This window comes from Polypterus senegalus, chromosome 5 (assembly GCF_016835505.1).
Source record: "Polypterus senegalus isolate Bchr_013 chromosome 5, ASM1683550v1, whole genome shotgun sequence".
NCBI lineage: Eukaryota > Metazoa > Chordata > Cladistia > Polypteriformes > Polypteridae > Polypterus > Polypterus senegalus.
In genome coordinates, this window is record NC_053158.1 from 152,315,888 (window position 1) to 152,337,479 (window position 21,592).

The 21,592-nt window shown below is 38.1% G+C and overlaps 1 protein-coding gene across 4 annotated transcripts in view; it reads right to left on the reverse strand.

Annotated features, from left to right (window-relative positions):
• Positions 1-1,099: 1,099 nt before the first annotated feature.
• LOC120529589 (collagen alpha-1(XVIII) chain-like) overlaps positions 1,100-21,592 on the reverse strand; it is a 258,159-nt gene continuing 237,666 nt past the window's right edge. For all 4 annotated transcript variants that reach the window (XM_039753509.1, XM_039753508.1, XM_039753506.1 and 1 more), the window contains 5 exons: positions 15,305-15,364; positions 14,696-14,758; positions 14,417-14,614; positions 9,294-9,406; positions 1,100-2,759 (listed from right to left, as the gene is read on the reverse strand). In XM_039753509.1, coding sequence (XP_039609443.1) covers positions 2,543-2,759; positions 9,294-9,406; positions 14,417-14,614; positions 14,696-14,758; positions 15,305-15,364 — 651 coding nt within the window. In that variant the 3' untranslated portion in view covers positions 1,100-2,542. The remainder of the gene's footprint in view (positions 2,760-9,293; positions 9,407-14,416; positions 14,615-14,695; positions 14,759-15,304; positions 15,365-21,592) is intronic.

Below are 21,592 nucleotides of genomic sequence, written 5' to 3' on the forward strand. Positions count from 1 at the left end.
CTAATTTTAAAGTAACAGTTTCGATCCACTGTACTAATTCCCTTCATAATTTTAAACACTTCTGCCATGCACCACTTAATCTTCATTTGCTTAAACTGAAAAGGTTCAACCTCTTTAATCTTTTCTCATAACTCAAATTCTGCATTCCTGGAACAAGCCTAAGTTGCTCTTCTCTGTACTTTCTCTAGTGCTTCTATGTCTTTTTGTAGCCTGGAGACCAAAACTGCTCACTCACTAGTGCGTTATAAAGCTTAAACATAACCTCCATTGACTTGTACTTCCCACACTATGATAATAAACTAACATTCTGTTAGCCTACTTGATCACTTCTGAACTCTGTCTGGAAGTTGATAGCTCAGAGTCCACTATGACGCCTTGGTCTTTCTCATAAGATGTACTTTCAAGTTTCAGTCCTCCCATTGTGTATTCAGATCCAATCATTTCTACTTCCTAAATGTCACACTTTATGTTTACTTACATTCAATTTCATCGGCCATAAATCTTCCCAAGCCTGTATACTGTCCAAGTCTTTTTGCCTCCTTTGTTTAATTCCTAGTTTGGACACAAACCTCTTACTACTAAGGCTTCCTCTAAGTTCTCTGCTCACAGGTGATGTTTACAGGGCACAGTGAAATTCTTATTTGCATGTTGTCATCACCATGTGACACGTCACCCCTCTATCTCATGACAATTATTGAGTATAGCTACTTACCCCAGCACTTCCTTAACTATAAAATCGCAGAACACAGTTTACAACACCATCTCCTATACTTTACAAAATGAAGTACTGAATTTACCTCTAACAAATAAACACAAAAGCAGTCTGCACGGCTTTGAGGATTCCTCTGATGTCCCCAAGACAAGCACTGCAGGTTACCTGGGACCGAATGTGCCCTGCCATGGAGCGTTGTGTCAACTGGAATTGGCTCCTGCTTTGCACAGAGTATTGCCTGGCTGTTCCATTACAGGAAAAAAGAACATTAAGAAAATGGATGGAAGGATGAATCACAATCAAAAAAGGAAGACAAAGATGAACCAGTGTTAATATTAATCCCTAAATGGATCAAACAGACTTTAGAGGCAGCACAACAAACACAAGTCGAGTGTAAAAAAAAAAACAAAAAACAACTAAGCATTTATTCACTGTGCATATACTTACAGAAACATATCCTAAAATCCACTGATTCCCAATGTGATTGTTAATATTCTTAGTAAGGAAAATAATTCCTTATTTTTTTTTATACAATTGTTTAAAACATTACCAATGAATGACTTTCGCAATATGCTTTTCTAAAATGAAGTCGTGGCGACAAAATCAAACAGATGGTCTGTCTTGTTATTCTTTGTTGTTGGAACCAATTTATAGCACACAGTACACTTAACACAATATAAAAAATGAAGGCAATAAATATCACCTACAGCTACTGCTCCTTCATTGACACGTTAGGGGTGTCCTAAGACACCCCCGTCTTTGCTTTCTTTTACAGTGAATCTTAATTATGTCTATATCCATTCTTGAACTTTATACTAGCATTTAAGAAAAAGCACCAAACCTAATATGCTGTACTCTGAGGTGTCCAAAATCTCAGCTGTACCCATTTCATGAAATTAAAAAAGGCCACAGTGAAAGCTGTAAGACGCCAAGTCCCACAAAGGGGCTGGTGCGAGGACCTCCATCTCACATCGCCATTACTGTGCTTCCTTTTGATTATGTGCCGCTAACGTATACAGAGAGCGTACCTTGCACACGCTTGTATCTTTCAATGCATCCCCTGTGAACTGGAGCAACTCTAACTATGTCCACATGTACCCTCCCTGTGCATAAGTGGACCTGAAGCTTTTACAAAGAAGACCGAGGGTTTTCTCAGAAAAAGCATAACACTTAACTCCCCCTTACCCCTGCCACTTTTGTTTTGTTGAGAAAGCACCAAATGAAGATTTTGGACGCAGGCTTAACAAAGATGCATGTAAGCATCACAAGCTTAATTAAGTCTTCCACACAAATGGACGACAGTGGTAACCATTTATTTTAAGTTCTCTCTTTTTAAACAGATTTTCCTTCCTTTTCCAGGAAGCCATAGAGTTAGTATAAACTCCCAAGTTTGTTGGAGTTCTACAAAAAACAGGGAAACAGTCTAGAGCTTGGATGTCCTCTGCCGGTATAAATAAGTGATCAGTGAATAATTTATTTGAATGTTGATTTCAATTATAATACAATATGCAGAACTTAAAATAAAGAGTTTGTGAGGACAGAACAAGGCTGCTCATAAGGTGATTAAAAGCTGTCGCGGCTTTCAGTGAGCAGTGCTGTGGCACAAGCATCGCTTGTCTCCTTCTCATTTAACTCGAGGACTGAATGCTTGAGGTATCTTTTCTTTGGCATCTGCATCACTAATTGTGTTTTGATGACCAACCGTCATTGGAAGGCAATATTTACATCTTTCCGATATAAGACATTTTTAAATGATTAGTGTCTCTTTTCATTTTCTTTCATACTGCTGACATTGCCAGACTAGTGTTCACCAGGATATCCTGTGGATGTTTATTTTCTTCGGTGATCCTGCAGGTAGCTGTTCTCAATGCAGAGGACGATGAAGTTGTTAGAGCAGCTGCGTGTATGTTGTTCCAAGAGTCTTCCTCTCTGCAGAAATGAGGCTTGTCCTGTCACAGCCATGTCTCCTGCCCGCCAGGCCTCGCAGTAACTAGACATCAGACGAATTCCGCCTGGACTAGAGCCATGCCAAATCATTTTCTGGGGCCTGAGAGTAGAAATAAAAAAATTATAGTCAATGAGGTAAATCGGTAATTTTTTATGGTGCAATGTGCTCAGTTTAATGATTAGAAAGAACTAAGTGGAAGATGATTTATATAAACTGACTTGTATGAATGAGTTTTAAGGCTATGTCACATTTGATGACTTTTCCAGTGATTTTCAGCTGTAGCCTTTACTTACATAATCTTACATGAGTTGGACCCAGTTGGCGGTGTGTTTCCTTGAAGGTGGTTGCATAATGAGACATGCTCTGTGACTCACTTCAACTAGTCCATGACTTACTCCTCCAAAATCATTTAGCTGTTAGCTGTTTGTGCAAGACAGCTGACAAGCAATGAATGCTCATCCAGAAGTACAATAAGCATAATGCAGTGAGAAAGAATGCGGGAGTTTGGACCTCATAAACAGTACAGAAGCTTGTCTGTCTGATATCTCATGTTTTACGTACCAAAAGAGAATGGTAAAAGGAAAAGAAGGGCAGAGATTGCAATTGAACTCACCATACCTGTTAACCCTTTGCATAGCATCAGACTGCACATTACTGGTTGTCAGATAAAAGTGGCTAGCAAGACTGTGCTGGAAGGTTGGCATGCGACTGCTAAATGTGGCATGTCCAGCAATGTTCACTTGTGTGAACTGACATGGATCAATAATGAGATCAGCAACTGCACTAGGCAAATCGGACATGCCCAAAGACTAGAAGTTGCATGTGACATTGGCTCAGAACTGCTTTCAATGTTGTTTCAGGAAGGTGACCCCCCCCCACTACCATCTGTAAGGGGAAAGGGGACCAAAATAAAATAAACCCAGGAAGGAGTGATGCTGAGAACATGTATAGTACAACATGTCTGCTGACCCAGAAGAATAACTGTACCTGAACTAACCAGGCTGATGACAATGGAGGAAGAACCTTTTATTTTTAGTTAGCCAATAAAAGGTGTCATTTTGCTTGGCTCTTCTCTACATTCATAATGGCTAACACGGTACAACACCCTAATAAGAGGAAATGAAACAGTGTTCTCTATGAGATGCCAGTTCTTGCACTTGTTTTTGGTGTATTTTGTCACACATGTTTTAATCTCTTTTTAAATCCTGCAGATTTTCTACCCCTCTTCTGTAGTGTAAAAGCAAGGAACTTTTCTTCACAGTAGCTCAGTAAATATTACCTACATAGAAGGCACAAGAAACGCATCGATCCTACACATATAAAGAGGAATTGAATCTGATGGTGGGGACTTCCTCATGAAATGGCTTTAGTGTCTTTAAAATAAGATTAAGATTCTTGGACAAATAAGAATGGTGGCCCACCAAAGGATTTTCAAATAGAAATAGACATGTTCATTGCACAGGTGGGTCTCGAATAAAGACAGCCTTGACTCAACGGAAATTCTGCAGACATGAACAAGCACATAAAACTCCCAAATTTTCTTTTTCAACTGAATTTCATTGAATTTTCATCTAGTGACTTTTTTTTTTTACTAAGAAATTAACTATTTTTTAATGTAGATAAATACATAGAATCTGTCACTAACAGCACTGTATGTAGTTTGTCACCATTTCCACTCAGTTTGCACGTGTCACCAACTATAAGCAATGCTTTTCTCTGTGGTGAAATAAGTTCCATCACAGATAAGCTGCTAGTTCAGGAGTTCTCAGACTCGGTCCTGGGGACCCACTAAGGCTGTTGCTTTTTGTTCCAACCAGTTTCTGTTTTAAAATGGACTCCTGGGGTAATTAAGTGAACTGTTATTTCCCAGATACTGTGTTTAGGTAACAATATAGAAATAAAAAAGTTTTGTAGTTAGACATTTAAATCTATAGGAAAAATAGAAATATTTCTAAATGTCTTATAAATGTAAAAATCATGCTGCTGTGCTTTTCTGAATGTAGAATAAGAGAAGAGAAAAAATACTAGCTAATTAAATAAGATCAGTGTTATACGTTGTTGTCACTGATGATGAATCTGGTTAAAACAAAAACCTGAAGCCACAATGGGCCCCCAGGACCGAGTTTGACAACCCCTGTGCTACATCATCAGAATGTCTGTTTAGCTGAAGGATATAAGACACTACTCGTAATTCTTAGTGTTCTCAGTAGGCTTTGCAGCCACGTTGTCTTATGGAGTACAACTGATGGGAGGTGGAAGTGGCACTCTGAGCAATCCCTAAGCAATGAAAGTGCATTGATGTTAATGTTACGCCAGTGAACTTAAAAAGATTTGAGAAAACTGTTAGACATTTAATCAGGTAAGAGGTCAAAACCAGGAGATCAAAAACAGCGTCAATGTCAAAATCAGAGAAAAAATCAAGGTCAGAAATTTCAAGAGCAAAAGTCAGTAACCAGTAGGCTGTTTTAAATGGAAGATTTTTGCAAAAGATCATTAGCAAAAAGGGTTTTGTTATCTGTAGCTTGGATGAAGCAGTGACTAATAGGGCAACCTTTTAACCTATCACTTCTTGATGTGAAGGTCATGACCTCTGAGGACACGCCCTTAATAATGCTGAACACTGCCTTGAAGCAGGAGCTAAAAAAGGCATTGATCATAATACAAAATGGTGACCAAACTGGCCCAGAATTAAAGATAAGTGAAATAAGTGGGGAATTCAAAAATAAACATCAGAATCAATATCTGTGACCGCAAAAAAAACTCCTAAACAAGTGCCAGATCTCTACAAATGATGGAGAAAAATCATATAAAAATATAAATACAATCCAAATCATAACAACTGAGGGAACAGTTATCAGTTAGTGGTCTGTCTGGTGTCTATTCCAACTCTATGGGGTGCTGAGACATTATTAAAAACTCTAGGATGTTTAAGCATAAGTTGACCTTCTGTACATAGCTTTAGCTCACCTTAGTTTAACTTATATGGTTTTATTGTGATTTAAAGTACAGTTATAATTGTTTTTCCCATTTTACTAATAACTTTGACACTGGCATTCCCATGGTGTGGGGGGTCTTTTGGAAATAGCTCAAAGTACTTCATCATCTCTCCAATAGTAATTCCTGACTACACCGTTTAACTTTGACAGGCTTCAGTATAAAATGACTAATAAACCATTAAACATTTTTGCTAATGTTTCCATTAACAGACATTTTCAGACCAAGCACTGATTTGCATCCAAAATGGGATCGCAAACGTCCACATGAATTGAACTCATCTGTAATCCAAAGCCTGCCTGTAAAACTGCTGCAACTGCTGGCCACCTGTGAACTTGAGTGGATTAAACAATTCTGAGCATATATGTACTGTAAGTATAAGTATAAATGTATATCACAGTTGCCTTTTTTATAATACTAAGGGGCTCTGCCAGCTATTCGCCCACCCCAGGGTTTGGTTTACTGGATATACAATTTAAAGAGATTGTTAATTTCACGGGAATTGTTGCATATGCATTATTTTCACTTTTACTTTAAATCTTTTGTAAAAACAATACTTGTCCTTTATTTCCAGCCCTAGGCGTGGTTAAATCTCTTTCTTACAGGACATATAACGCTGCTCACGTTGTGAAGGGCGGCTGAACGCATGCTAAGGAGATGCCGTCGGATCATCTGCTGACTTGTTGCTGCTGGCAAGCTGCATTTTCTGCTTGTCGCGCTTTGTGTCAATCATTTCAAAGCCTGTACAGCAGCTGTCCTTTTGCCACTTTGCGTCTCTGCCGTTCGCGTTGTGAAACGTGCGGGCAGAACGTATGCTAAGGAGAAGAGGTCGGATCATCTGCTGGCTTCCTGCTGCTACTGCTGGCAAGCTGCATTTTCTGCTTGTCGCTTGTTTTAAGAGCTGGGAGCACATGATACCTGTCTGCCAAAAGCATTCCAAAAACTGCATGGTTAGATGTCCGTGAACTTGTTTTAAATGTTGTCTCACAGCTTTGTCTCTCAAGACGTCAAATTGCAATCTCTTGGCACCAAGTCTCATGTTTAAGGTCCCTACGGGATGCTCTGTGGCCAATCTCTTTCATCTCACGGGTCTTTAAAGTGTCTTCTGAGAGGATCACGTCTCGTCTCCCTGGTCTCCCTTCCACCAAGATTGTTTTTTTTATAATAGAGAAAAGAGCAACAATTAGTTATTGAACTAATTTAATTTAATTTGTATTGAAATCCAGTTATAGGTCATCACGTTATTTTCCTCTAATAGGGTGGCATGATGATGCAGTCGGTGGCATTGCAGCTTCATGGATCCTGTTTCTTTGGTTTGAAAATTGTAGTTAGATGTTACCTGTGTGTGTGGATTTTGCACCTGTTTTACATGTCTGTATCAATTGTTCCTCCCACATCTCCAAGGTTATACAGGTTAGATTGACTGATTATTCCTGACTGGTGCAGAGTGCGAGTTTGGGTGTTTGTGTGGCAGGGTACTGCTAGGGACTGGAACCCTGTCCAAAACTTTTTGCTGCTGTTGCCCAGTGTTGACAGGTTAGCCCCATCCCACCTTTACCCTGAATTGGATTAAACAGGTCTATAAATGTTATCTTATTTTCTTCTATTTTAACAAAGATGTCAGGCAGCCCTCTAAGTTCTTCAGCAAATTTAGCATATGGATTAAAGCCTTGGAACATCATGGACACTCACTATAACTGTATAAGCAGCAAAGCAGTTACACATCACAGCTTAAGAAGAGGTGCTAAGAATGGTAATGTTATACCTCTTCTGTCCTCTTATGAAACCTCCACTTTCAGAACCAGGAACTGGACCAAATCATTCTCCTCTACTGCTCTGGAGTCCACATTGTATTTGGTCCATAAACAATTCAAGTCAAAACAAGGTCTACAATCATAAGTCAAACGACAGAATAACCACAGCCAAATAGCAAACCAAAAATCAACGTGAAAGGCAGAACTTGTGTCAAGAAACCACTAATCAAAATTTGTTAACATTGTATTCCCCATATTTGGTCCAATCTCAAATACTGAATGACAGTTGAGGGACGTTTACAGTGGCACACCTGATGACACCATAAGCAACAATGACCTGGCACATCATAGGATTAAATTTAATATTAACTAGCCAAGCCGCGGCGTACCATACGCCGCATAATCAGGCCAGTTTTTTAATGATTTTTAAGCACAGGGAGAAAATTCACATTTGAAAAATCAGTAATGTAATAAATCAGCAAGAAAAGCAACATTGTAACAATGCACGGAATGAACCAACACACAATCGTCCGTGACTGAAAACTGGCGGACCACCATCGCACCTTCTCCTCCCAGACGGAGGGATAGGGGTGGATGGCGCTCAGGCGCGGAGGGTGGAATGAGAGGAGAGGAGAAGGACGTCCATACCGCTCCCTCTTGCTGTATGTAGCATGTAAAACAGTTTGCTATGGTGCACGCGGTCGTGCGTCGTAACCGAAAACTTCGGTTTTAAAGACTGCTTACTTCATTGTGTTTTAACCTCAGTTGTAAAGGATTGTTTTAAGGATGCCATGGGATACCCCTCATAAACCGTTTTACACGCTGCACATGGCGATTCACCTCCGCGAGAAACATGCCTCTATGAACAGTCAACGTGGCTCGGAGGTACATGAGGCCTCTACGACAGACAAATATAAATGACGCCGTTCTTTCTGTGTCGTCGTGTCCGAGTTGGTGGGCGTGGCTCTGCAAGTTGTCATCGTATCCAATGGTCTAGGAGTTGGTGGGTGTGGCTCCTTCCTGCGTGTGCCATAGGTGTCTTACTTGTCGGCGGCTTAGTGAATCCACGCCCCTTCCGGCGTGCTTTCCATGGGTGACTTGCCTTAGTGAATTATATATATAGATAGTGAAGTAAATTCCATGTAATTGTGATGTTTGTGACATTTGTATTAAAAGAATGAAAATAATATCAAGCTCCTTGGATTTATTGGTGTTAGCATACTGCACAACATTATATGAATATCAGTAATAGAGGGGACTGGGTGGTTTCATGGTCTGGAATCCCCGCAGATTTTATTTTTTTCTCCAACCGTTTGTATTTTTTTTTTTTTTCTGCCCTCCCTGGCCATCAGACCTTACTCTTTTTCTATGTTAATTAATGTTGATTTATTTAATTTTCTTACTGTGTCTTCTATTGCTTCTATTCTTCATTATGTAAAGCACTTTGAGCTACATTTTTTGTATGAAAACGTGCTATATAAATAAATGTTGTTGTTATTGTTGTTAAAAACAGTTCTTTCATCTTCACACTCAGCCAGTCAAAGTTCATGGTCATCGGGGCAAAAGCCTATTCTGGCAACATCAGGTGAAACTGCGTGTAGGATCCAACCCCACTGTGAAGCAAACTTGCACACACCCACATTTTTGAGGTTAATTTATAGTCACTGCATCATCTGGCACACATGTTCTTAGAATGTGGAAAGACTTAAGTAACCTCACATTGACATCCACACAGAATGGAATAGGACCAGGACTAATATCTGGACACTTTTTCCAGGAACTGAAAGAAACTGCTCTAAACCACTGTGCCACCAGTGGCCTTAAATTGGATGGTTTCATGTTTTAATACCTGAAATAAGTAAAAATGATTAGAAACATAACTTACCAGGATGGGTCTGTCAACACATTCCTGCCATCAAAGGAGTATATGGGAATCTGGGGGTTGAACTGACCATTAGTGGCAAATATCTCCATCCAATTGTTAAAAAGAATTTCTCCCTGTAAAATAAAAACACATTAAAATTAAACTGCTGTAAATAGACTTTAAAACTGTTATAAAACATCACATATCAAGTAGTTTTCCTTAGAATTTAAGGGCCTTATTTTAACGATTTAAATTCAGACTTGAATGCAGCAAAGATAGTTTCAATATCAAATGTCTAAAAAATACGTTAGTCAATATATGTCTTTTCCATTAATTTACAGTAATTTTACCTGTTTGTTATCTTAGTGACTAGGACTGACCAGTTAAGAACTACCAGCTGGAAACAGGCTGAACTTGGAGCAGACGTCCTGGAAAGAGCCTCAGAAAGTTTGTGTGTCAGTTAATGCTGCATACGCGAGAGAAGGGCCAATCCAAAGCTCGGATGTGGTAACATTACTATGTGACACTGCAACTATCCATCCATTTTCTATCAACCTGTTTTTCCAGTACAGGGTGGTGGGGAATTGGTGCAGATTTCTGCAACATTTGGAACAAGGTGGAAACCAGCTCTAGACTGTGCAGTAGTCCACCTCTCATGCAACACACACTCACTCAAACTAGACATTTTTAAAGTGGCCTAAAAACCCAATTACAGTCTTTTGGGATGTGGGAGAAAACAAATTGTATAGCCTGGAGGAAGGCCAACAAAGACTTAAGGGGAACCAGAGGATAGGTTGAAAAGTTGGCAATAAACCCTATTAATAGTGTACTGTGCAGTATTGTCTTTGTGCTCAATGTCCTCCATAGATTGACCAGAGTGTCAAACAGAGAGCATAAGGACTTTTTTCATAATATTTAGCAGCTTAGCCAACATTTTTCTCTCTCAAGGCTGCTGTCTCCAGAGAGTTTAGGGTAGTGCCCACAATACAGCCCTCTCTTCTAAATGTTGATTTTGGCAGAATAAGAACAGTAATACACTGCATAACTACAGTTTAATTAACAGCAAATATTGGCTTCTAAATAACAAATTGGTTGATGTGAAAATCTTTCGTCATGGTGGCCTTTCACAAACACCCATGGGTTAAAGGGGAAAATGCTGGAGGGCCAAAGCCATTAGACGTGACATTGCTGACATTTAGAAATCAGTAACATTATCTGCCTAGGAATCCGTTGCACATTTCACAAACTTGGGGAAAATGGAACACAAAAGTTTATGTTTACTTTGTGAGAAAAATCTAGAAATCAACACTAAATAAAGTAGATAAGCCTGATTCTGACCTTAAAAGAGATAAATCTAATGGTTAGAGGAGCATTATACGCTGCTCCACTTTTCAATGCATTCTGAGTCTCTCTGAGAGCCACTGTAGCTGCTCACCTTTCTTCCTAGCTCCAAAAATAGCTTGCACTTTGCACAGGTAATCAATTTTATTTTTATCAAAGATGCCATGCCAGAGGTAGTCAAAGCTCTCAAGAAAATATCCAATAGTCATTCAATTCCACCATTATCTTGTGAATGATCCCAGACCTCATTAACATTGCAGGAGTTCTCGGCTTCATTAACAGCCACCTGCCTCCATTTTGAAGCTAAAACAAACTGTCCCCTCATTACCCCAGCCCTGGGGGATGCTCTTGGGGCACATCTGGACTCTGACCTGCAATCTTCTCATTATATGTTCACTCGGGGCAGAAGGAAAAAGAGCTGAGCAGGAGTCTTTGTATTACAATGATGAATTGTTACATTTCATATGAATTATATTTCTTAAAAGCCGTGAAGGGGTAATTAGCCTCAGTTAGTGAGGACAAGTGTGTGCTCTGTCTGAATAAAGAGGGGAGCTCTTGAGATCAGGACTCAGCGGCAGATAATGGGGCTTATTCAGAATGCCAGTTGTAATGCAGCCACAGAAGGACACAAGCCGGCAGGGGTTCAGCTAATGAAGGCAGGATGTCAATGGGAAAAAAACACTGAACAGGGTGGTAAACAGGCTTACAATCAGGAAAAGCAAACAAGGCACAGTAGGCTTTTGCTTTTCTTATTTTATTATTCAGTGTATAGATAGTATCCAAATGAAAATGATGTTGAACCTTGAATTATAGCCATGCTTTTACTCTCTTTTACATAATTAAATTAATCCATTTCTCAATCCATTTACTTAAACCCTTAAACTTAAGAGGTTGTCTGGCCCATTTGTATTACTGGCCATTAAATTCAGTTACCAATCATATTACTGAAATTTCACTAAGAAGAGGAAACAAGCATAGCTTTTTCATTTTAGAATTATTAATCCATTCATTTTCTAACGCAGTGACGTGGAGTGTTTCAAAACAAGCATGGATGTAGGGCAGTGTTGAACAAGATACAAGCTCATCGTAGGTCACATTCAACCTCTCAAACTAACTCATACAAGGCCAACTTAGAACTGCAAATTAAAACTAACGAGCGGATCTTTAGTATAGTGGAGAAAAACAAAGTACCAAACAAACTTCCCATAGATTGGCAGTGTGGCTAGATCTGAACAACTAACCACGGTGCCACCGTGATGCCATACTCTTAAATGATTCCAATAAGAAATGATGGTTTCAAGCAGTTCATGAAGCGCAACCTGGCTCTGGAGTTTAGGCTTATTTTGCAGGGTTTCATTTTGCAAATTTATTATCTCATTTGACAACATTAATATGAAATGGCTGGCTGGGAGACCCTGTGTTCAGATTCAGTGGGATGAAAATCAAAAATATTATCCAGATGTCTAAAACAGGGCATTTTAAAACTAGATTTCTAGACATCAGCACAGGCTCAGTCAGCCAACTACTTTGTATTATCTGCTGGCACAGTGGAATACCAGCACCTGCAATGATGTTGTTAAAAAGTACCGTGAGATGTGTACATTTCCGAGACATTGGAACAAAGACACTTGAATAGATTTGCTATTAAAAACAAAATCCTTAGGGCTACACCATGAGCAAAGTCAAAGAACTGCCAGGGGTAGCTCATAAAACAATGAGAATATCACTGAAAGCAAAATGCTAAAACTATGAAACCAATCGAGGCATGGGAAGCTGCGAGTTGTTAACCAGAACAGCTTACAATATGGGTTCAAGACCAACAATGTTCAAGGTTTAAATTCGGAATCTTGGACAGTGAGTTGAAATGTTGCACTGCGCCTATAGGTGTGATGTGATGTGCCTTTCTTAGCAGAAGTGCAGTGCGTTCTAGCAACTCACCAACAAAATGCAGAAATTAAAATAGTGTTGTGACTCACTTAAAATTAAATAACAAAAGTATTAATATCCTTCTCAAGCAGATGAATTAATTCAACATATGCATCATGGTCATGTTTCTGATAAATAAAACTTTAAGAATATTTATAGCAAAAAATGTATCTAAGGCAAAGAGTTTTTTTCAGCAAGATGTGTAAATTTTACGAAATATTAACACCATCACCAACACACTGCCCGACGCTGCAGTTGGGACAGCAGAAGTGTGTTTCTTTGCTCGCTTTTCTAATAATGTTTTACTGTTGCTTGATTATGAGAGGGTACAGTGACTGAAATTCTTGCTGCATGATCAACACACCCCTTGTTTTACTGTAGGCTACCACAACACAAGGTGACTTCCACATTACCCCTGACAGAAATATTGACAGTTGCTGCATTGTGAAAAGTGTTTAGGAGGCTAACATCGTTCTTGTCCTTCCATTTCAATACAATCATTCTACTTTTATCCCATGAAGTTACACACTCACACTGAAATTTCATGCAACTGAAGTCACTAGGCACATCATGCCAGTTTTATAGTACAGTGCCGTTTGCTTCTGTTTCATTATCAATGTTAATTCACATTGCCATCAATATTGCTTGATTCAACTAATGATACAGTTTCAATTTGTTCTACTGTAAGACTGGCTTTACTTTTTTTATTCACTCGCCAGTGTGTGATTTCATTAAAGGCTCCGCCCCGCTCATGAATATTGATGAATTACCACAAACTGCCAAAGCACATTAAAATATTCATTATTTTTTGCAGTGTGATGTTATATTATCTACTAGATGGCCACAGAATACTGTCCAGAGTATTGTTTGGGCTTAACACTGTACATTGCACAATAACAGCTATATCCCAAGAGATGCTCCATCTTAACCGTGTATACACAGATTTCTGTGCCAAGGAGGTTAAGAGATGAGAATATGTTTTAAATGGTCATTAAGTGCAGGAAACTAAAAATAGATAGGGTGTTGTGAAGTGGACATATCAGATATTATTGTTTCACTGGTGATTTAAAGATTCCTCAATTATTTTTGAGAATTTCAAAAATGCTTTAAATAGATATTTTAACTATTTCAATTGGAATTATTTAAAAAAGTAAAGTTGCAGGGACATGTACAGCAAAATCTTTTCTAATAGTAAACACAAAATAGCAACAGATGTGAAATAAGTGAAAACATCAAGAACTGCTTTTTAAAAAAACAACTGACTTTTTAATTTTCTACAAGTTTAATTGAAAGCACTTTTTGCAGAGGAGCCATCTAGGGTCACGTCCTTTAAAAATGTTGTAAATTTATTGAAAGAGATATTACCACAAATTGATTTTATTTGAAGATTATCAACAAATTTGACAGCAGTAGATTGAAACATTCACAAGTTATGCATGTCTTAATTGTATAAAATCGTGCCAGGAATTTTGACAATTGTGCTCATAAATGCCTCAATACTTGAAAGCTAAAAGCTGAACATTTTGCTCCATTAAAATACCTTTCCCCTCACCTACATTTGAAGAAAAAGAGTAGGTTCTAATTCAGACTAAGATATTGTCTAAACAGAGTTTGTTTCACATCACACTCATCACAGTGGTGAGTTTATTGTTGTCTCAAAAAGGACCTGGTGTTGTCTGTTTATGTGTGTATTTCAATGGACTGATGTTCCACCTAGAGCTGTTTCTTGCCTGATACCCACTGTTTTGTTGTGAAGATTGGTTATTGGTTCCTGGCAATTCATACAGAATAATGTAGTTCCAGAAATTAACAAGACGACTATTAATTCTTACAACTAACATATGATAAATTAATTGTCCAAAACTCTAAGAATTCACCTTCAGATTCACGATTGGTGTGTTGAATCTATCAGCTTTCTTGACAATTGTGGCTAAATCCTGCAGCTGGGATGACAAAAAGGCTCTGTATGTGGCAACCAAGCCCATGGCCCGAGCCTGCTGGAAACACTGATTATCAGCACCACGAATTCCCATCATGTCTCCAGAGAGTGGGGCATTCAGTGCAACAAGATGGAGCTGAAAAAGACAATCAGAGAAGCTGTTAATGTTGCAATTACAGTAACAACCAGCAATTTAAAGAGAAAATATGAAACTTACCCCAGGGTGGGTATGTACAGTGTGTGAAAGAAGACTATGCCCAGGAAGGAAGCTCTGCATTTCCTGTGTAATAAAAGACAAACAAGGATTTAATTTTATCCTGAATAAAATATAAAAAAATATATATATGTAAAAATTGTTAATAACGTGAGCTTGCTTTTTGAAGAAGATTAGTTCACAGTTTTTTAAAACAGGCATTTGCTCTGACTTTTTCAGCAGTATCACCTTTAATCATTTTCAACGACCACTTAATTTTTCACTCATTTTTCAGTCATAACAGACTTATCATGGCCACCAAAGGGTATAAGGAGAGACAAAAACATTAATGAGATGACATCTCCTTGGTGGACACACAGGAGGATAAATCACCATTGGTTAACCTAATGGTTATTTGTATGTGAATAACGAGACAAAAGGCAAACATTCCAAGGATTATATCCAACTTTTGAGGTAAAGGATCTAAATGTTAGGCTTCTCTTTATCCATGAGATGGTGGCACTATACTGTGCCACAGTGCCACTGTAAATTTAAAAAATGTTAATATAGCTTAAAATAAAATGATAGAATGCACTTTTGTAATAAAGAAAGTCAAACATAAATGTCTCTTACAAGGACTGGAGAACCTGGAAGAGGAGGGCTGTCACCTGTTATGGGAATGAGATCTCCAAGCTGAAAGCATGAAAAATATAGAAAATGTCATTTAGCAAAGGGTTTTACTGTATCATTTTAATAACTGTATATATGTAGCTGTGGCAATGCATTTATCAATCATCAGTTCATGTTTAAGTTTATTGTCAGTTTTAATGGCATATCTCCCATAGACTAGTGAAAGTAATAGAGCATCATTAACACATAAAAAACAGTTAATCTCTTATAATATTAAAACTTTTTAAAACAGAGTTGAAAAAATAGCTTTAAGAAATAGCCTATTTTTATACAACAATGTTCTAATGAATACTATCCCACAGAGCATTACAAGTACAGAATCATAGTTCTTACAATTGAAGAACAGGCAGGTACAGTGACGTGGTCAGGCCTACTCTTTTAAGGGATAATTATAGAAGGCACTTATAGCATGAGGGCGGCACGGTGGTGCAGTGGCCTCGCAGTAAGGAGACCTGGGTTCGCTTCCTGGGTCCTCCCTGCGTGGAGTTTGCATGTTCTTCCTGTGTCTGTGTAGGTTTGCTTCGGTTTCCTCCCACAGTCCAAAGACATGCAGTTAGCTTGTTTTTTAAGTGCATTGGCGATCCTAAATTGTCCCTAGTGTGTGCTTGGTGTGTGGGTGTGTGTGCCCTGCCCGGGTTTGTTCCTGCCTTGTGCCCTGTATTGGCTGGGTTTTGCTCCAACAGACCCCCGTGACCCTGTGTTAGGATATAGCGGTTTGGATGATGACTGACTGAATGACTTATAGCATGAAAAAGTTACATGATGGCTCCGCTGTAACTTCTAAAGTATTAGCTCTGTTTACCTGTTGGTAACTGAATACATTTAAAAATATTTGATATTTGATATCTCTTGCCCTACGTGTATCCTCAGTGATCCGTCTATACCTTCCCTTGGTATGCTCATTTGTCTCAATCTCTCTTACCTGGTGCTTCCTTTCTCTTACACCTTCCTCTAAAGCCTGCTTCTCAAGACTTTGTTAGTTTGAGGCACCTTACTCTCCTCCTGTCCGGGTTTTGCTATATGGGCCCTTATTACTCACTTTGAGAACATCATTCGCATTCTTGCGAATACTTTCAGTTTTTGAAGGTGACTCAGGTTGTGCCTTGTTAGTACATAGTGCATCAACGCTGCTCAGTAAGATATTTGCCTTTGTTATCATTGAAATGCTTCATTTTATTTTGTGAAAATAAAAAAAAACAACTTGTCACAATTAGAAATTGAACTTTGCACCCCTAAAGTATTGGGTCATCATCCCTACCACTGAGCCACCACAGCCAAACTAACCAATCTGATTGCTTGGAGGAAATAGACACACAAACACACACACTCAAACACAGACAGCAGTGTTTGAAATTTGCAAATAAATGTCAAGCCCCAGGGGAACACTTTCAGTGACAAGCACACCCTATTCTTTTGTTATTTTGTACACTTTATTAATCAAATGAGTGAACTAGAAAAAATGATAAGTGGACTTTTAGGGTTGAGGAAGACAGGGGGTGCCACAGAGGCCCAAGCCCCAGATATAACTGACACGCATACAGTCACAGGTTCAAATAAACTATATTTTATTATCTTCAATACCTTTCTTTACAAAGACAATCAAAAATAAGCACCAGGATTTCTCTTCCTTCTCTCTTTTTCTTCAGACTCTTCCTTCCACAAGTGTTGCCCTCTTCCTCCCAACTTATCATATGAGGTCGTGTGGCTTCTTTCATCTTGGACTCCCTTATTCTTGGCACAGCCTGACAGAAGTACTTCTGGTTCAATTGTACATTCATTAAAGCAGGAAGCATAACTCCCAGTAGCGCCCTCTTGTGGTACCCAAAGACTCCAGCAGGGTTGTCTCACGGCACTACAAATTGTCCATGGGTGCACCTGTCTCTAGAGATGCAGCCATCTAGTGGGAAGGCATATATTTCTGGAAACCGAGCCTCCCTCTATTGTTCCTGCATATTGGACTCCCGGCTGGTTAAGGGAATGGAAGGAATCAAAGCCGGGATGCCCGTCCCTATGTGTGTCCCTTCACGGGATGTATATAAATGCAAAAGTAGAAACACAAACATATTTTAAAAAGTGTATCACTGGTCACCCTGCCCAGGGTTTGTTTCCTGCCTTACGTCTGTGTTGGCTGGGATTGGCTCCAGCAGACCCCCGTGACCCTGTAGTTAGGATATATCGGGTTGGATAATGGATGGATGGATGTATCACTGGTCACAACTGACCTGTTTCCTTTTAACTTCAGCTGCTTTAGCATCCTTAAATAAAAAACAAAAATCAATAAGCCATGCCAAATAAATGCCATATTTTTGGATGCATGCTTGTTTGACTTCTCTATTTGCAGGATTCAATTTAGATCCAGTAACTTAAGTTATGAACAGAGTGAAAAAGGAAATATGTGGGCAGGGGTGTCGCTTTGAATTTTGTCAATTTTTATGCTATGCAACTCCCTTCCTTTCCATACTTAATTTTATATTTGATACAGATTTTTAAATTGCTCTAAAAGGGGAATTTTGCCAGATTTCAACATTTATTTATTTTTATTTATATAGCACATTTTCATACAAACAGTAGCTCAAAGTGCTTTACATATTAAAGAATAGAAAAATGAAAGACATAATTATAAAAAATAAAAAAATAAAATAATAAATAAATAATAAATTTCATTCCAATCTCCCAAATATTTGATTTTAATGTAAATGTGCCCAGAAGAGCTGTCTCTTTTTTGGGACTAGACAATCTAAGTCGCCAGAAGGAAGCATTCTGATATTGTAAAACCACTGAAAATTCATGAAACAGTCTTGATGGCTGAACTTGAGAAGCATATTACTCCTGCTGATTCAGAAATGTAATTTTGCATATATGCAGATGAAAAGGTTTCATTTGATAAGGCAGCATTATCCTAATTTTAGCCAAATTATTTAAAAATACTTGTGTGACATCTGTCGCGAAAAGGGGACAAATATGAGGAGCCCTTTTTGTGATGGAGTAAGCTAGTATTTTAGAATTGACCAGATTTCTATTGGAATTTATTACAATCAATTAATCCCATTTAAGATGGCCTTCCTGAAAGCCAGTAATTATACAATGCTTTCTCCTGACTGTCCAGGCCAAGCTTTATGGACCAAAGTAAAGAGGCTGGGTATGAGAATTCACATTTGAATAAAACTTGGCATACTGGCAAAGGATGCTTCAGTAGAGCTTTAGAAATTAGATTTTTTTTTTTGGTGGATTAACAAAAAAGAGTTAGCTTGTTTTTTAATTAGGATGTATTCTAAAACACCAAAGCCCATCTTCAACTGTCATTGTGTGCCACATTTAATAGACAAGCACAGTGCCTAGACAATAACAACTTGGGCTGAATGTGCCAAATGGCCCACAGAATATAATATAAAGGCCATAATGCAGAACATAGATACTTTTAGTTCATCTATTAACAAAAATTTGAAAGAACCTCTTATGATAGACAAGGCAAAATGTTCACGGAAAGTTGCACTAAAGTAACAGAAGTAGCGTTCACAGTGGGGCTCAGTTCAGTTAATTACAGCCAGGGAACAATGTCTTTCTGTTTAAACAAAATAATCACAAAGGACATTGTGGAGACTTTACTCATTAACTTCAGGAAGCAAGTACTTCCAGCAAGAAACAGAAAAAAGCAACTGTATGGGTAAAATGCGATTAGCACGGCAAGTATGACTTTTAATTGTATGTTCTTTCTTAGATTAAATCCTTCTTAACAGGTTGTAAGAATGTAAAGTTATGAGGCATTTTTTTAGAATGGGATTAACTAAGAGTCAAAATGAGCCAAACAAGAGCTGTAAAGAATTCTAGCTGACCTCATTTAAGTCCACTAAGTTCTCGAGGGATTACTAAAACCATGTTGTGATGGAATGACCTACAAGCTTGTGCATGTCATACAGAATAGCACAGGTTAAACCAATGGCCCAGTTTTGTGATTTGTGCATATTATGTGCCCCTTGTTAAATTATTGGGTTGAAGTCATGTGTAAATGAAACCTGGCATCAATTCCAATGGCATTTTTGGAATGAAAACCCACTGTAGGGTGAACACACACACACACATATCACATGTCACACATGTCACACATATATAATAGGGTCAATGTAGCATCACCAGTCCACCTAACCTGAATGTCTTTGGACTGTGGGAGGAAAGTAGAGCACCCTGAGGAAATCAACATGCAGACACAAAAAGACCATGCAAAAATAATATCTGCTCCTCTTTTTTTAACAACTAGCAAGATACAGTATATAGGTTTATGCAAGTTTAAAGTTACAAAAAAATCAATCAAACAATGGGATGTTGGTGCCTGATTTGTCTTGATTGGTATCATATCACTGTGATACTGTCTAGCATTGTCATCATCTAACAAAATACAGCCACATAGATTTAAGTGATAAGCAGTATGAGCAATACAAACACCCTCTATTCAGGAAACTCTATTGGCTATAAACTGCCTAAACTGAAACTGAAACACCTCAAGTTTAGAATTAAACAGGTTTTAGGTGAACAGGGACACACAGAATGAATGTGCACACTACACATACTGCCTGACTTGTGCTGCACATTGCACATCCAGTAGGAGCGCTAACAATCATGCAGCCAGGTGTTGGCTGGTCAAATGATTATAAAATGATTTTCTACATACAATTTTTTTTTCTCTTCACTTCAGGATTCTATGCTTGTTTTTTCACGAAATAGAAATAGCACAAACAACCTTCTTTGGTAACTTTTTAAAATTTAGTGCTGCTCTTCTCAACAGTGCGTGAAAATCAAGACGCAGAGTACTGTCTTATGAACAATGCACTGTGGCTGCCTTTAAGGGAACAAAAGAAAATGTAGTTTTTGCACCTCTTTGCTTGTGTGTTCTGCTTGGCTCGAATGGAAAACATTCAAACTGGAAGTCAAACAAGCCATTTAAAAAATAATGATAATATGGCTTCATTTTGATATGGCCAATGACCTTCAAGTCTCATCCTTAAAAAGTTCAGATTGCACATGTGCACATACCCAGGCATAAACAGAACACTGCAGGGCCAACTGGTCCAGCTTTGAATTGGAAACAGGCTTGCAGCTCCCAGCACAGTGATAATTTCATATAGTATAAGAAGCAATATTTGTTTACACAAGTAATTAGACTGATCAAATGATAGAAAATTGGAAAAAATATTGCTTAAGTAGATTAAACTGAAGGTTTACAAACATTTTAATAATAAGTTAAATTACTAATGGAGGATTATCACATGTTTTGCACAATATCTGGTAAAGCTACGCTCCACTGGCCTTTAGTGCAGTAAATCCACTGGTCGCCATCCTGGGAAACTGGTACTGACAGTTTTGCTAGGTAATGACAGTGTAATTAATCATAGATCCATGTCGATATATTTTGTGCAAACAAGGCTTTGAAATTACCAGGTGACATAATAGCCTTCCTTAAGGTGTGCTTGAGCCCATCAGAGTAAGTAGCTTCAGAATTAACAAAAAGCATATAAATTTGGGTGCACGATTATGACAAAATTAATAATTGACAATTATTGCTTATGATATCATAATTGTGATTATTAATTTTAAGTAATTGTACAATCAAGTATGCACCTAGTCTTGTCATCTGCATATACTGTATTCTGTTTACATGCAGTACAGTAGAACTGCTAATTAGAAGGGACCAACTTAAAAAATTGTTAATGTGATATAGTTAAATGCTGGTTTAGCTGAAACAATCATCATTTAGGGTTCAATCATGTTTCTTTTTCATTTTTTTATAATAAAGACACAGCACACATTATAAAATTGGTATTTGGTATTGGTATAACAAACACATATTCCTCCTTTTTTTCAAAATAAATAACTTCTGAAAAAAAAGACATCACCTCTACCCACGATTCAAAAATGTAAAATGTGGGAAAATGTTAAAAAGGAGATGTTGCATGTGCATACAAAATGAAAGCAGAAAATAAAATCTTCAATGTCAGTGATGTAAGATTAAGAAGTTAATGTAAACACAATCTGATAGTTGTACTTTACATGTATGTAAACACATTAAATGTAACAATGTTTGTGCATTGCAAGCTGAAGAAGCACTTACATAGAAGCACATTGTTATTGTACATGCTGCTACCAGACTTCAGTCCTTCAGCAGTGGTGTCCCCCTTCTTGTGGGAAGTTTTGTAATGAAAGGCACACTCATTTATAGTAGCAGTACTGCAAGTATCT